Source organism: Puntigrus tetrazona, chromosome 1 (genome assembly GCF_018831695.1).
Source record: "Puntigrus tetrazona isolate hp1 chromosome 1, ASM1883169v1, whole genome shotgun sequence".
Lineage (NCBI taxonomy): Eukaryota > Metazoa > Chordata > Actinopteri > Cypriniformes > Cyprinidae > Puntigrus > Puntigrus tetrazona.
Window position 1 is genome coordinate 15,611,708 of NC_056699.1, and position 15,622 is coordinate 15,627,329.

The 15,622-nt window shown below is 36.4% G+C and overlaps 1 protein-coding gene across 1 annotated transcript in view; it reads right to left on the bottom strand.

The window, feature by feature from the left end:
• Positions 1-14,703, bottom strand: part of dnajb14 (DnaJ heat shock protein family (Hsp40) member B14) — a 40,832-nt gene extending 26,129 nt beyond the window's left edge. Inside the window, exons 1-4 of the mRNA XM_043241066.1 lie at positions 14,524-14,703; positions 5,053-5,230; positions 603-748; positions 319-507 (exon numbers count right to left, since the gene is read on the bottom strand). Coding sequence (XP_043097001.1) covers positions 319-507; positions 603-748; positions 5,053-5,230; positions 14,524-14,659 — 649 coding nt within the window. The 5' untranslated portion in view covers positions 14,660-14,703. The remainder of the gene's footprint in view (positions 1-318; positions 508-602; positions 749-5,052; positions 5,231-14,523) is intronic.
• Positions 14,704-15,622: the final 919 nt, after the last annotated feature.

The following is a 15,622-nucleotide window of genomic DNA, read 5'->3' on the forward strand; positions in this document are numbered from 1 at the left end:
GAGTTGTGAACTTGACAAGATGGCGGTGCCATTTCTCCCGTGAAGTGCAGAATGATTTCGGTGCTGGCTGGATTAGTTTTAGTCATCATTTAGCAGTCTGAATGTTGACTGGATTTGAAAATGACCATTCATTTAATGGTTTTTAAATATATTTGTGCATTTTTTTAATTAGGTTTTAGGGTGGGTTTTTTTTACAGGGTTTACTCTTAAAGCTATATACAATCCTTCCCTAACCAGAATTTTATGCAGCTTTCGCCATCCATGTGGGAACAAAACGTGCTTCATGTGTGCATATTTGATCTATACAAAAGGGCTTACATGAGGGGAAGCCTCCTCCAAAGAACATGTTAAAGAGATCTTCAGGTGTAATATCCGACTCAAAGCCTCTGTGGAAATCAAATCCTCCATGAGCATTGTTACTTGGGCTGTTGGGATCCTCTTCTCCACTTACATCATACTGCCTCTTCTTGTCTGGGTTACTGAGCACTGCATAAGCATTCCCAATTGCTGAAGAACAACAAAAACAGCATTTAATGTTTTAGATTTTATATACATCAACTTTTTAAAATGTACTGGATATGGTAATTTAGAGACAGATTTACTTTTAAAAGCCTCAGTTGCTCCTGGCGCATGGTTTTTGTCAGGGTGGAATTTCAAAGCCAGTTTTCTGTAGGCCTTTTTTAGTTCCTCATCATTGGCATCTTTTCTGATACCCAGTACCTCATAGTAATTCTTACATTTCTTTATCCTACAGACAAAAAAGCAACAGTGTTTGGATGGTTAATGGTTATAAACCTATAATTACAGCTATGGATATACTAATCTATCAAGTACAGCTTTGCTAAGTTGTAACAACCGTTCATTCACTCTCTCTCACACACACACACACACACACACACACAACAAAACAAAGAATTAGAAATATTTTATTTTGAAATAGAATAGTTTTTAATTACAAATCTTATGTTTGATAAAATTCAAGCATTTACTCAAAATAGAAATCTTCCCTAATAATACAAGATCCGTGGACAAACAAACATCCACAAGATTCATTCAAGAATAAGTTTCGTAACCCAGATAATTGAATAAAAGTATTTAACCCCATTAAACCATCGGGACTGTCCATACTCCGGTTTGCATGTATCTGTTTAAAAGCCAATAGAATCCAAAACCAAATGATTTTTGCATCCAAATCCAGAGACGTTACACATTCAGATCAAGCCTACAACATTCTCCTGTTGCATTGTTTTCAAGGACTTTGCACAAATTGCATATAATGCATTTTCAGCAAAAAACATATCCTTGCACACATTTTATAGATCTGAGGTTGCTAGTTACCTTTTCCTACAACTATCATCACGTTTTCTGCACAATGACCACAAGGTTTGTTGCATATTGTGACGTAACAAGCCATGATGTTTGACTTTTTATTTGCTGTACATACTCTGTGTTCCATTCAGAGCTCTTTCTTTATAACTGCAATCTGTTGCTTCATCTTTTCTTTTTCACACCGACACACACATGTATCTTTACTAATGCAAGCACTATCATAAACTTGTGTGCATTATGTGACGACTGCATGAAAAAAAAATATTGCTTGTATAATTATATGGACGCAGAGGTTTTGTAGCTACTAACGTTACTCGAGTCCAACTCTCAGACTGCTCATCTGCTCCAGATTCTGTTTCTAGTGGGTTTTAGGTATTCATTCATTTAATTTTATTTTTGCACCAGAATAACTGACATTGTTTTTATGTATTTATGTGTTTGTTTTTAAACCAACTGAGTAATACAGCACTGCCTTGAGTACCTTATTGCTATAAAAAATGTGTTTTTGAAGCAAGCTTCTGCTAAAAATTGTTCCTGACAGCAACACAATACAAAAGAATGTTCCAAACATGCCTCTCATCTAATGCAGCTTAAATAAAAACAGAATAGCAGAGAACAGCTTATCTGCTGCATCATAACAAAACCTTGTGTGATATTTTTTCCTCACACATCTGCTCATCTTCCACATCTGTTAGTTTTAAAATAGACTGATTCACAGAAAATAGATACCGTAATACTCCCGTCTCACGTCAGAAACTGCATGGTTTAAAAAAAAAAACGCATGCTGCCATCAACGTATCTTCAAATGAGAAGCATTTATTATGGACAACAATGGTCTCAAAATTAAAGATGAAACATGCAACATATAGCTAACAGGGGTCCGTCATACATCATTAAATGAATGACAGACATTTAATTGTGCTGAAATACATAATACACAGAACAGTTTTAATGCCATTTTCTTAATAGTTTATGTTGCCCAGGGTGTTGCTCAGTGATAACAAGGAACTGTTAGGTGAAGGGGTCATAGCCGTGCTATATCGTGAATAAAACACAGCTGCTGACCAATCAGAATTCAGGAATGGAACTAACCATTTTATAAACATTTGTAATTGCAGGTTAAATGCATCCATGTCTCATCAGAGATGCATGAAACAGTTAAATATCATTTCAGATGCAGATTCGAGAAAGGGTTTCTTATGTTGGAATACAAGAGCCACATCAAGTGGAATACATACAAAATAGAATTTAGCGTCAAAACTGAACACAATCTTGCTACTCAAACTGTGTATAAACTTGTAAATATCACATATTATAAAAACTTTCACTCAAGTAATATTCTAAACAGTGACTTCAACGTTTATCAAACTGTTAAGATATCTGTATTTTACTTTCGCAGACTTTATCCACCACTGCAATAGCCTACAATAACCAAGATCTTATTAATTGGCAAAAGAATAAGTGCAATATATCTTAGATTTTTTTTTTATGTACATTAGAATGTGCTCATTTTTTTATTCGAGCACAAAATAATGACCATCATAAATTTGACAGATTTTTAGAAAACATGTCACTTAATATGGCGAGTAATTTTTTGCAGTCAAAAATTTGGTTTTCATTAGATTATTATTCTGTAACATCTTGCCAATCCTCTCTGAAAATGCCTTGGAAAACTTCGATTTATAGTGATTTATTGCAGCAAGCAGATGAGACCCATCTTTCTGCTGCAGAGGCGCTTTCTCTTAAAACCACAAAAACAGCTCATCTATCCTATCAAAATAAGACTGACAGGAAATGCGCATTGATGCATCTTTTTTATTTGTTGTGTGGTTTATGTAAACTATGGCACACAAACTTTATTTCTTAATTTAATTCAATATCATGAGATGGCAGCGGGGAGGACAACAACGCAATCTGACATAGCCGCTGAATTAAACAAACTTGCTCGTCTCTATCTGTTCAATCTTGGCGATGTCGGTGCCCTAAAGCAGTGTTGAATTGTCAGGGTTCCGTCACTTCGGTCTTGTGTTATTCATGGCTCTCCTATCAGGTCTTTGTTTTGTGTGAGCGTGCAGCTTTGTGTATCTTCGAGCCGTGCCTTGTTTCGGAGCGTGGTGTTCAGATTCCTGGTTTTGTGTCGGGGTTTAGAGGTGTTGTGAGTTTTTTAGTTAGCTGCGTGTTTGTGTCTTATTTTGCACATGGACAGTGATTTGTTTTGCTAGTTATGTGCTCGTGTTTTGATTTGTGTGAGCGCATACCTTTTGTTTTTGTTTCCTGTGTGCTCTCATGTCAATTGTCTTGACCCCCCATCTTGTTTCCTGATTAATGGTTCAGTTGTCATACCTGTTGTACCCTGTTACCCTCCTCATTTGCTCCCTTTATAACCATCTTGTGTTTTGCAGTCTGGTTGCTTTTTCCTCCCACGGAGTAGTTTTTGTTGTCTGTTTTGTTTTATTTTTTTCATCAATAAAAAGCCCATTACTTTGCACCTCTGAGTCCCCGTCTCATCCCTTTACTCAACAATAAATGACTGTACAAACTGGCCAATAGACGACTCAGCAGAGCTTATGTGCAGCTTCCTTTTTCCATCTTCCACCTCCGGATTGTCCACCCACCAGCTAATGGCCCAGCATGTAAACACTCTGTATTTCTGTCAGCAGGGGGCTGATGTGAGAGACTTCGTCTATGACTTCCTTATAGTGGTGGACAATCTGGACTACAATGAGGCTGATCTTAAAGAGATATTTAACTGCCTTGCTCAACATCTCAACGTGTGGGAGATGGTGAAGCTGGGGAAAAAAGTTAAGTAGGTGGCTGCGCACGTGTCGAGCTTGTTCGTCCACACTCATTCAAGGTTTAAAAGCTTCACAGACTGAACGGAACATGAACACCGCATAGTAACTGTTGCTGTAATGACCAATCTGTTTTAGAATCAGCCGGTATCAAAACAATCTGCAGGCGCAGGCCAGACATTATTGCTGGCAGGCCAGTTTTGGCCAGGGGGTGTGTTCTATAGTACACCAAACTCCTTGACTACACGATTTTTTTTTTAATCCGTGAAAAGCAGCAGCATACACATATACGTATGGTATATGTATGGTTTACTTGCTTTTTTTACTTGCTGAACAGTTTTCAGGAAGCACTCAGCACTCATTAAGGAAGTCTGTTCACATCTCTGTGGTTAGATCAGTGTGCTTAACAATGTGTCTTTGATCTTCAGTATGCATGTTTTAATTATACTGTGCTGTAAATAAAATACAAATAATTTGAAAAAGTCAGTTTTCAATCTCCTCATATTCTTTCTAATGTCCCTCTAAATCACAGTGACACTGATGGGCCATTAGGGGAGGGGCCCTTTGTCCCTCAGGTGAGAATCACTGAATTCTAATGGTCCTTGTCACTCCCCCACATACAGGCTTTCAATCACAAAACTGCTTAAAAAAAAAATAAATAAAAAAACTGCTGATGTGCGTTTTATATTTGCATATAATTCAGATTTTAACAGTAAAAGTTTTCATGTACATGTATATATAATGTTCCAAGTTTAGGGACTGTGTTAAAGGTGGTACAAAGTAAAAGGCGTAGAACCCCAATACTCTGTTTTAAAGCATGTTAAAGGCTCCTAAATACTCAAAAATGAATACATTGGCCTAAACAACAATCCTTGAGCAAATATTAAGTACAAAACTTAGGACTTAATAATTTATACACAAGACCACTTGCCTTTGTACCCCTTCAGCTTGCTCCTTGGTAAATCCTTTTAAGTCTGCAAGTGTTGGCTCTTGTTTCTGTGTCCCATGCCAGGTTTGGGATCTGGAGTCAGTTCCATTTGATGCCTTCCTGCAATATGCACTGCTGTTCCCTGTCGAAGTACCATTCCTCAGCAAGGCTTCCAACAATACTGTCAACACAACACAACTAGCTTATTGTCTAATAACAGATTTGAATACATCTTTTTTTACAGTTCTTAGAACATATACTTTTTGTGTTTTACACAAAAGATTAGAACGTTGTTGGCAATGGGTAATCTTTAAATATTTCTTAGATCATTTTATTTTTCATCCAAGATGTAAATAAAAGTTTTTTTTTTTAAACCGTTGCAGTCTGTCAGTCATTCATTGCCAGTCAATAGGCACAAAATGTTCCAAAGCCATAACACTGTTCAGTTGCTATTATATAAAGGTTTGGAACAACTTGAGGGCGAGTACATGATTAAAGTATTTGTTGAGTGAATTAATTAATAACCTCTGGATGCAGCAGCAGTGGGTGAAAGAGAGAGAGAGAGAGAGAGAGAGAGAGAGAGAGAGAGAGAGAGAGAGAGAGAGAGAGAGAGAGAGAGAGAGAGAGAGAGAGAGAGAGAGAGAGAGAGAGAGACAGAGAGAGAGAGAGAGAGAGAGAGAGAGAGAGAGAGAGAGAGAGAGAGAGAGAGAGAGAGAGAGAGAGACAGAGAGAGAGAGACAGAGAGAGAGAGAGAGAGAGAGAGAGAGAGAGAATCCAGAGATCCATTCATAACTTCTCAAATCTTATACTGATGCACATTACAGCACACACCTTACACTTATTCAGAAAAATAAGTATTCTCAGTGAAAGCCACGTGTAGTGCAACATCTAACATATTCTCAGCCATTAATGAACAAATTAATCCATGCATAACAGTTCAATCTTGTTCAATCTTCTTCCATCATGTTTGGACTTAATGTGTTTAATTTTAGTGACTTGAGATTCTGCAGTTTTTGTGTTGATGATCATCAGAGTGAGTATGTGCACAAAAGACATTTGAATCAACTGAATTCTGTCTCAAAGATACAAATTTAATGAGTGAAACTATCAACTCTCTAAAAGAACACTTTTTCATAAGTAAGCAGATCAATCAATGCATGGAATGTCTTTCCTACAATGTAAAAACGTTTGGCCTGCCAAAGACTTATTTGATTAGTAATTGTGTTTTGTGAGTAAGTGATAGGGTGCATGAAGAAAACTACCGGAGAGCCCCTGCCCCACATGGCATTCTGTCTTCAGTTCTATATTTGCTCTCTCCCTTGCATCCCAAAAAAAAATTAAAAATTCATGTGTGTGGTGCATTCATATTTTGGGGGGGTGAATTACCGCTGGGTGTGAACTGCAAAAAGAAAAAAAGGTTTTTTTGTGTGTTGACAAATCGATGTTTATGTCCATATATATATATATATATATATATATATATATATATATATATATATATATATATATATATATATTTATTTATTTATTTATTTATTTATTTATTTGCGGATAGATGCTGGACAATATGAAATGTATATTTGCACAGAAGCCTGGGACTGAAGAAGTGCTACAATGACGTGTCAGAGGTACAGCATTAAGCACTCAGAATGTGGACTATGGGCATTGCCAGACATTAAAAGGGCTTAAGGAATGACACGGCACTTATGGGCAAACACCAAGAAAGACGGATTGTCTATGATTTTGGTCAAACAAATTCAACAGCATCAGAGAGTTGTAAGACTGACCAATTACAATGTGAGATCAAAGCAGAGAAAACAAAAGGTTCAAGCTCTGGCTGAACAATTGCAGAATGTAAAGAATGACAAAGAAAGACTGTTGATTGAGAATGACAACTTGCTAGCTTTGCTTTCCAAACGAAGAAAAATCTAAATTCAAGCAGCTGTGGTGACAGCAATATAGACACCTATATAACTCTGCAACAATTACACGAGCAAGTCTAACCTCCAAGAACAGAATTAAAGGATACAACTAACAATGAGGGGTAATTTGAGGAATATTGTGAACAACAAACTTACACTGTAATAAGACACCAGCCAACAACAAGTTGACAGTGAAGATCTTGACAAAGACACTGGACTACCTCTGAAAACATAATTTGTACATGGGTTAAAATCAGAAATTTAGAAAGCCTTTAAAATCAGGTACGATGACTGGGTCAACATAAGAATGGCGTTCATGCAGATTGGTAAATGGCCAGCAAAGACTCAAAGGACACAGGATGTCAAACTCTGAACGTTGCCATGGAACAACTGGACAATAGGGAGTGAGCACTGAATATCTGAAATACTTGAGGGGAAAAACTCAGGAAAGATGTAGACATTGCAACAAGGAGGAAGACTGGGTTTGTGATTAGAAGCCAAGTTTGGGACATCAAAGTGAAACAGAAAGACCTGTTGAAGACATTTCAACAAAAAGAGACTCTGCTGTGGAAATGCTGTGGATTCGCAGGGAAGTTGAAAAACCTCTCTCTGCAGCACCACCTAGTGACATCTCATCCAAAACTGATGAACCCCATGTGTATGCAAACAAGACAAATGAAGACACCATACAGAAGGGACAGGCATACACAGAAACCTCAACAACTGAAGTCAAAGATGATGTCCTAGTATGGAGTTCTGCTAAACAAGCCGTAAAAGGAGAGGGGTGAACATACGGTTTCAGTAAGACAATTTAAACAAGAGAGACAGCAGGACAGTAAACAAATGCAAAATAAAAAACACAAAGAAAAAGTATCATCACTGATGAAAAATTGATTTGAATCAATCAATCAATCAATCAATCATTTTTATTTATATAGCGCTTTTAACAACACAGGTTGCATCAAAGCACTGTACAGTATAATGTAGAAACCTTGAACTACATGATGACAACCAATGCAGTAAAGAAAACCACAATTGCCCGAATAACCCAACAAATTTGTTATTTTATAACCCAATGCATTATGTAAAACTTACTGTCCAATCCACTTGGTTAAAATAACCCAACATTAGGTAGGTGCTATAGTAACCCACCATTGGGTTATCGGTTTGGTCATTTTTAACCCAACTACTTTAATATTTGTTACATGTACTAGGGTGGCACAATTATAACAAAAATCCTAAATTGCCAATTATACCCTTAAAATTGTAAATTGCGATTATTAATTATAATTATCACAATTTACACTGAAGCAGCATGCCCCTTTATTGCAATACAGCATATGGTCAATACCCGAATTTAGGCAACAGCATGTTGCCCTATGCAGATAATCATTAGCATTAATACCGGTCAAGATTGTAGTGCGGAATGAAGGCATGATGAGGAAGAATCATAATTAAAGTATTTAATAATCCAGTCAGGAACCATACATATACAACGTAAAACAACATTAATACCAGACAAAAATGACTGAACTGATAAGAACTTATCAAAGGGTAACTAATGAGGGTAATGAACGACACAACTGAACATAATGAGATAATCAACACGAAACAGAAACTAGGTCATACAGAGACCGAGCACATGAGCAATGAAAACAAGGGATGTGAAAATACCTTTGTTTTAAATATTGTGCAATAAACATCAGAATGCTACAAAGCTGAACTGACGCCATCAGAGAAGGCCCATCATTCAAGAGGAGAGGAGCACCCCCAGACCAAAGACCACAGAGGCAAACTTTTTTTTTTTTTAATTGGATTGACCTGCATGGATGAACCGCTCGCCACAAAACAGCAACGTGAGCCAATAAAACAAACAGTCAATCCTGAAACCTAGCTTCGTGAACACATCCAGAGATTCATTAAATGGTCATATGTTACATGGACGTTTTAACCCTCCTTAATATCTTGTTTCTTCCAGTGGGGAAAGCAGATCTCATGTAAAGATGTTGTCGAGACTGTCACATTAGCACAACTTAAGTGATGAATTGCAGGCATTACAGGCAAACACTCAGATGTGAGAAGCAATGCTTGCTCTGGTCACACTATTAACGCTAATGCTTCAATTTACACAGTGGAGTTTCTGAATGATTACATAACTGTAGCATAATCGTACATAATTACATCATTGTAATTGCGATTAGAAAATTGATTGTGCAGCCCTAATATGTACAGTACAGTGCCTTGTAAAAGTATTCATTTTTTTCCCCCTCACATTTTGTGTTGCTGCCTTGTGTTAAACTGCTTTAAAAATCACTTTTTCCACATTAAATTTACACTGATTAAATTTTTTTTTTTTACATTTGTAAAAATTATTACAAATAAAAACTACAATAATTACACTAATTCACTTCTGGCCTGTGTTTTTCGGTCGCCGGCTACAAACGCAGTTAATGATGAGTAATGTAAATTGGTCTCAGGCTATTGTGCTGTACAATGTGTTTCCCATACATTTATTTATCTAACCTGCCACAATATTAAAATGGGCAGATTTACCGAAAGGCTTCTTACAATAAAAATAAGCATGTAGTGCAATCAAACTAAGGCATGAGTGTTTTTATGTCACTGTATTTTGTAATAAATAAATAAAATGCACTGTTAATAAAATGTTTCCACTTGCTTCTACTTGCATATCTCTCCTCAATCAACACCAGTGTGCAGCAACGGCAGCCACAGGACAACAGCACCACCCCTGCTGGCCTCACAAACATCTCTACCAACAGCAAACTAGTTTTCACAGGAGGTCTCCCATCCAGGTACTGACCAGGCACACCACTGCTTAGATTCAGTGGGCAACCAGTTGGGTAGCAGGGTGATATATGGCTGTAGCTAGGTTAAGAAATTAATTGTTGAAAAATGAAACTGGAATTGTGACAGACTGTTACAGGGTTTCTTGTAACTGGTAGTGAGCGGTTACTCTGTGTTACATCCTGTAGTAGGACAGTCATTAACAAAAAGACACATTTGTGTATTGGTGTCCAGGTTATAATTAATAAAACAGAGTAGTAACACGTAACCTGGCAAGTATCTTCATTTACCAACTTGCAGCACAAGCCGCCTTGCTAAAACACACATATGTGGGAGATGCAATGGACAAAAATAAATAAAAGAGGACTTGAATATGCCAATTTATGGCATCCCAGCAAACATTGGTCCCACAACAACATCTTGCTACTGCACATGTGTCGAGCTTGTTCGTCCGCACTTATCCATGGTTGAGTATACTTTAAAAGCTTTGTGGAAGTGAAGTCATGACCAATCTATTTTAGAACCAGCCGTTATCAAAATAATCTGCAAGTGGGAGTTGCGGGCACGGGCCAGATATTATTGCTGGCCGGACAGTTTTTGCCCGCAGGCCGCTTTTTACCGACTGCTGCTCTAAACTCTGTCTTCTTCTTAAGCCTGTCTTTTGCATTTGACATTGTAGGGTCAGATGAAAAGGCACGTGCCTTGTACCTTGGATTCAGAAACAGGATTTTGTTTGTTGTTGCCAGTAGATATTATGCTACTGCTTACGTTAGTTGTTAATATCGACTAATATCATGATTTTAGGCTTTAACATCCATGTTTAATGCTTGCCATTGCTGTATGAAAATAAGTGTAAATTGGAACAATTTATTGTTGGAGCTTAGCTGATCTGAATGACAGAGAGAGAAAAAAGTATTGAGAACCGCTGGGTTAGAACATTTATTTTGAAACTTGTGAATCTCTTAGAGTCATTGCAAGACTGAATCACAAATCATACGGTATATAAATTGAGTTTTACATGCACCAATTTTTTTCCTCTTCTCTAAAGCAGCGCAGCATGGCCACACCACCTTTATTGCATATTCTGGGGGTTATCTGGGTTTATGATGTCACTAATCCAAAATTATTTTGTTGCAGTCCCTTACAAGCTGTCATCTGTAAGTGATGTTATGCTAATTGTCTGCTCGCAAAGAGCTTGATTGACAGGCAATCTAATCAATCAGAACATGGATAATATGTGTCACCAATGCTATCCACCATTTTGCCTAACATCTATGGCCGGTCTCTATAGAAATCCATGTTTTTTTTGTTTTTTTTTACAATCTATGGTGAGAACTACAGGTGCATCTCAATAAATCTGAATGTCTTTAAAAGTTTATTTCAGTAATTCAAATTAAAATTGTGAAACTTGTGTGTCAAATAAATTCAGCGCACACAGATGATGTACTTTAAGTCTTTGGTTCTTTTAATTGTGATGATTTTGGCTCGCATTTAACAAAAACCCAATCTCAACAAACTAGAATACTTCATAATAATAATAATAATAATAAAAAAAAACATCTTCTAGAAAGTATGTTCATTTACTGTACATATAGTCAATACTTAGTAGGGGCTCCTTTTCCTTTTGTGTGGAAGACCATAACTTTGCAAATGTTGTTCATGCTCACACAGCTACATCACATACTGACAAGAGTTAAAAAGGTGAAATCGTATTACATGACACCTTTAATGTGCCCTCTTCAGTGAAACCGGGGTAGAACTTTCTTCTCATGTGACCCAATGATGTCACATCACCTGTAATATATTCCCTAGAACTCTATTCTACCTGAACATGCAAGTGCCTTTGTTTTGTCTTAAGATCCACACCAGTAATGCTTTGGCATGTGAACAAACATTAATTAAATGTTCTAATTGAACTATGGCCTAATACTGGCTTAGTCTAATGACAGTTTCACATTGCAAGCATAAGCAGCATGTATTATCTCCCGGCGCCCATGTTAAGGTAAGAGTATTCACACCGCATGCAGAGGTAGGCCCTATCCGGAAAACCAGGACGGAATCACAGATCTACTCTAAAAAACAGAACGTAGTACGTCACAAAATTAGTAAATTTCTAAACTCGCTTCGTGAGTATTAACCATTTGATTTGTCTAAAACTAGCATCATATCACATAACGCAGAACTCTAAAGGTATTTACGACAATCCATCAAAATAAAAGTCTGGTTTAATTTGAAGTCATTATGCCTATTACTATTTTTCTGTAGAATGTAGATGGCCCACTACTACTACTACTAGCCTACTAACATGAAACAAACATTATTTTTTGGAGGAATAGTCACACAACACTTTTTTCCCTTTTCAAAAATAAAACGTCTGCTTAATTTCCAGTAATTAAAACTTTTGATTTATCTTTTACACCTTCATTTGACAACCAGAAAAAAATGTATACACAATACAAAAATATTTCATAAGACTGCTTTAAGACAAAATTGAATAAATTAAGTTGTTTTATGCATCCTAGAGTTACTACATACTTCTGTAGTATTGCGATGATAAAGAATAAAAAAAGTCACATGACATTATACATTATTCATAAATACAGTCTAAATGTATAAATGTATAATAGCCAGTTCACATTAATGAAGTATTCAGAGAAAAATCTTGTCTGTTTACATCTATTTATGAAATTTCTCTTCACTTTGTAGAATAGAATTTTAAATTAACCCAGTACTGCACTGTATTATGATACTAACTGGTTTGATACTTAAGTTGAAAAATATACTGGAATTTGGGAAAAAAGAAAACATTTCATAGCGCCCTACAGAGGCAATGTGGCGGCGTGTAGCAGGAGCAGAAGCGGCACTACCACGATCGTTTCAGCACCAAGCCTATTTGCTGCGCCGTTTATGCTCAATTAAAGTAATAATAAAAACAGGTGCCATGCTGACATCATGATGACGTTGTCTTCAGAGTGCAAATACAAAGAAGAAAATCATGGACGACACTCATCTCATCATAGAGGTTGAGAAGCTATTTTTGAAGTTATTTATGATCCCTTAGAATTTATTCAGAAAGGTGAAGGAAAAAGCATCAGCACTTGGTGAAGATGGTAACCTTTTTGTTTTTTTTACTCTTTGGCTGTTTTTAGATGACTAATGAATCGCTAAGTAGCAGCTGCATACCTCTGTCATCATGTACTCCAAAAAAATAGTTCCAAACCTGCATGAATTTGTGATTAACTCCCAGAGTATTTTTTTCCTACTATGGTGACCCAAAACATCTTTACAAAATGTCTTCCTTAGTGTTCAGCAAAACAAACAAAAAAAATCATACAGATTTGAAACTAGTTGAGAGTCAGTAATTGAAAATGTTCATTTTTTGGTGAATTATTCCTTTAAACACTAAATTAATTGCTTACGTTTTTGTAATAAAATAGGTCATATAATATATAATCCAGATATTAAAAAACCATTTACATTTTTTCCCCACATACATAAAATCTGTAAAAGTAATTACAGATCAAGGTTGAACACAACCTCAAAAGCTCTGTCTGTACTACAATATAATGTTCAGCACAAAGCAAATCTGTGAGCGCTGCAAACGGTGCCAGTGAGAATGCAAAATGTGCTGCTTCTGCTCTGCTTTCATCCTTCAAACACGTGCAGTGTTAAACCAGCCTATGATATTAAAACAAGATAATATATTAATATAGTTATGTATTTCTAATTATAGAACAAATAATTCACAATGCACAATTTCCAAAATCCAAATTGTGTACGATGTGGTGTGTTCACACAAACCTGCAACACAATGGCTTCATGAAATGTATTCAAATGACATTTCCAAAATCAAAGTCATGTATGATGTGTGACAGCATGTGTGTCTGAATACATCACAACTGATTGTCAACTTGTGGGAAATTATAGATTTGTATATCGCAAAAATTCACAAAAAAATAGATTGTGTCTGACGTGTTACAAGTTTTAGGGAGCAGTTGTGTGTCTAATGGATAGAGTCTGACCTGTAACCCAAAGTCAAAGGTTGCAGGTTCGAGTCCCAGGTTCGGCAGGGTTTGTATATGGCGAGAGTGAATATCAGAGATCTGTGTGTGTGTGTGTGTGTGTGTGTGTGTGTGTGTTAAATGCAGAGCACAAATTCCAAATATGGGTATACACTTCCTGGCCACAAGTCACTGCACTTCCCTTTAAGTGTCACTGGATATTTTATAGTAGCCATAATACCGTTTTTATCAGTTTAAATTACAATAATCTTGCAATGCAATTATTTTTAATCATTTTTATGAACTTCTGAGACAGTCCCTTAATTTGCTCGGCAAATGTCTATCAAATATCCAACATGAAGTGCCTGCTAAATGTTTTTGAAAAAGCACACTAGATACACATAATATACCTGCTTCTTCCTAAAGATCATTAAAAACAATAGGAGCCAAATATGCATGTTCCTAAGCAAATTTACCCGTTATTGCATAAGAACACTTTGATGATGATATACACTGTTTGAATACGTTCTGTTAAACCATTTCGGTTTAATAAAGTATATACGTTCGTTATTGCTGGTCTGTTTATAATGTATGTGTTTATGCTCTATGTGTTGTGTAATAATTGCGTTTAGGTCTTTCACGTGCTTTTTAAAATAACCTTTAAAACAGATAAACAAATCTGCAGCTAGCTTTTGTGTTGGACTAGCCGGTGTACCGCGCGAAAAAAAGAAAGAAACGTATAATACCTTTTGCGTCCTCTGTTGGATAGAGTTTTTCTGCTTTGTTGAGGAATTTTAAAGCCTTGTCTTTATTGCCATCCTCAAGGGCTTTAGTGGCGATTTTCAAACATTTCTCAGCTTCGTCCCGGTTTCCTTCCATCATTCTATCAGCTGACTAACACCAATTTCCCGATTCAGCCCAACACTTTCGCTTTCCAATAAATAAATAAATAAAAATATAATATTCTTTGACTTCTAGTGTTGTAAAAAAAAAAAAAAACGTTATAAGGTAAATACGGGATAGCCTCCTGCATTATTAGCATTATTGTTGTTGTTGTTGTTATTCTTATATAAAAGATTTGGGGGGAAGGGGTTAACGCCATTTAATTTCACATGGACTTCCCTGTTTTCATACGCGTGCTTTTTAGCTCTTTAAAACATTATATATATATATATATATATATATATATATATATATATATATATATATATATATATATATATATATATATATATATATATGTGTGTGTGTGTGTGTGTGTGTGTGTGTGTGTGTGTGTGTGTGTGTGTGTGTGTGTAAAAAAATATGACAAGATGAAGTATAACAAAAAAATCTGAAGTAAAATTATGAAATACTTGTGATATGCATGATGGAAATTATGTAAAGACGCAAAAGACACATAATGTTGGGAATTTGTTTTACGTGTCACCAAAGTGCATCCCTGCCCTGCTCAAGTACAACAGATAAGAGATATTATGTTTCTCCAAAAACTATAACTTTATTCATACCAACTTATTTCAGTCAACACACTCTATTACTACAAAGTAAGTGCTTTTTCTCCACCATCTTAATTGGTGCTTAAGTTGTTAATATTATATTAGGTGTGTTTGACTTGAAGCTGCGCTGAAGCCACCAATCTGTGTACGACATCATCAAAGTACTGCAAGATCGATTATAGCAAGCATACGGAGCCAGCAGCTGTCAAGCGTTCTCGCGGCGTTCCGCTTGCGTTCACGTACACACAGTGGATGACGCCACAGACAACTAGTTGTTCAGTCCTGTTCCGTTCACACGGCGCTTGTGTTCCGGCAATGCGGTTGTGAGTCCTGAAACTTTACAGGTGTA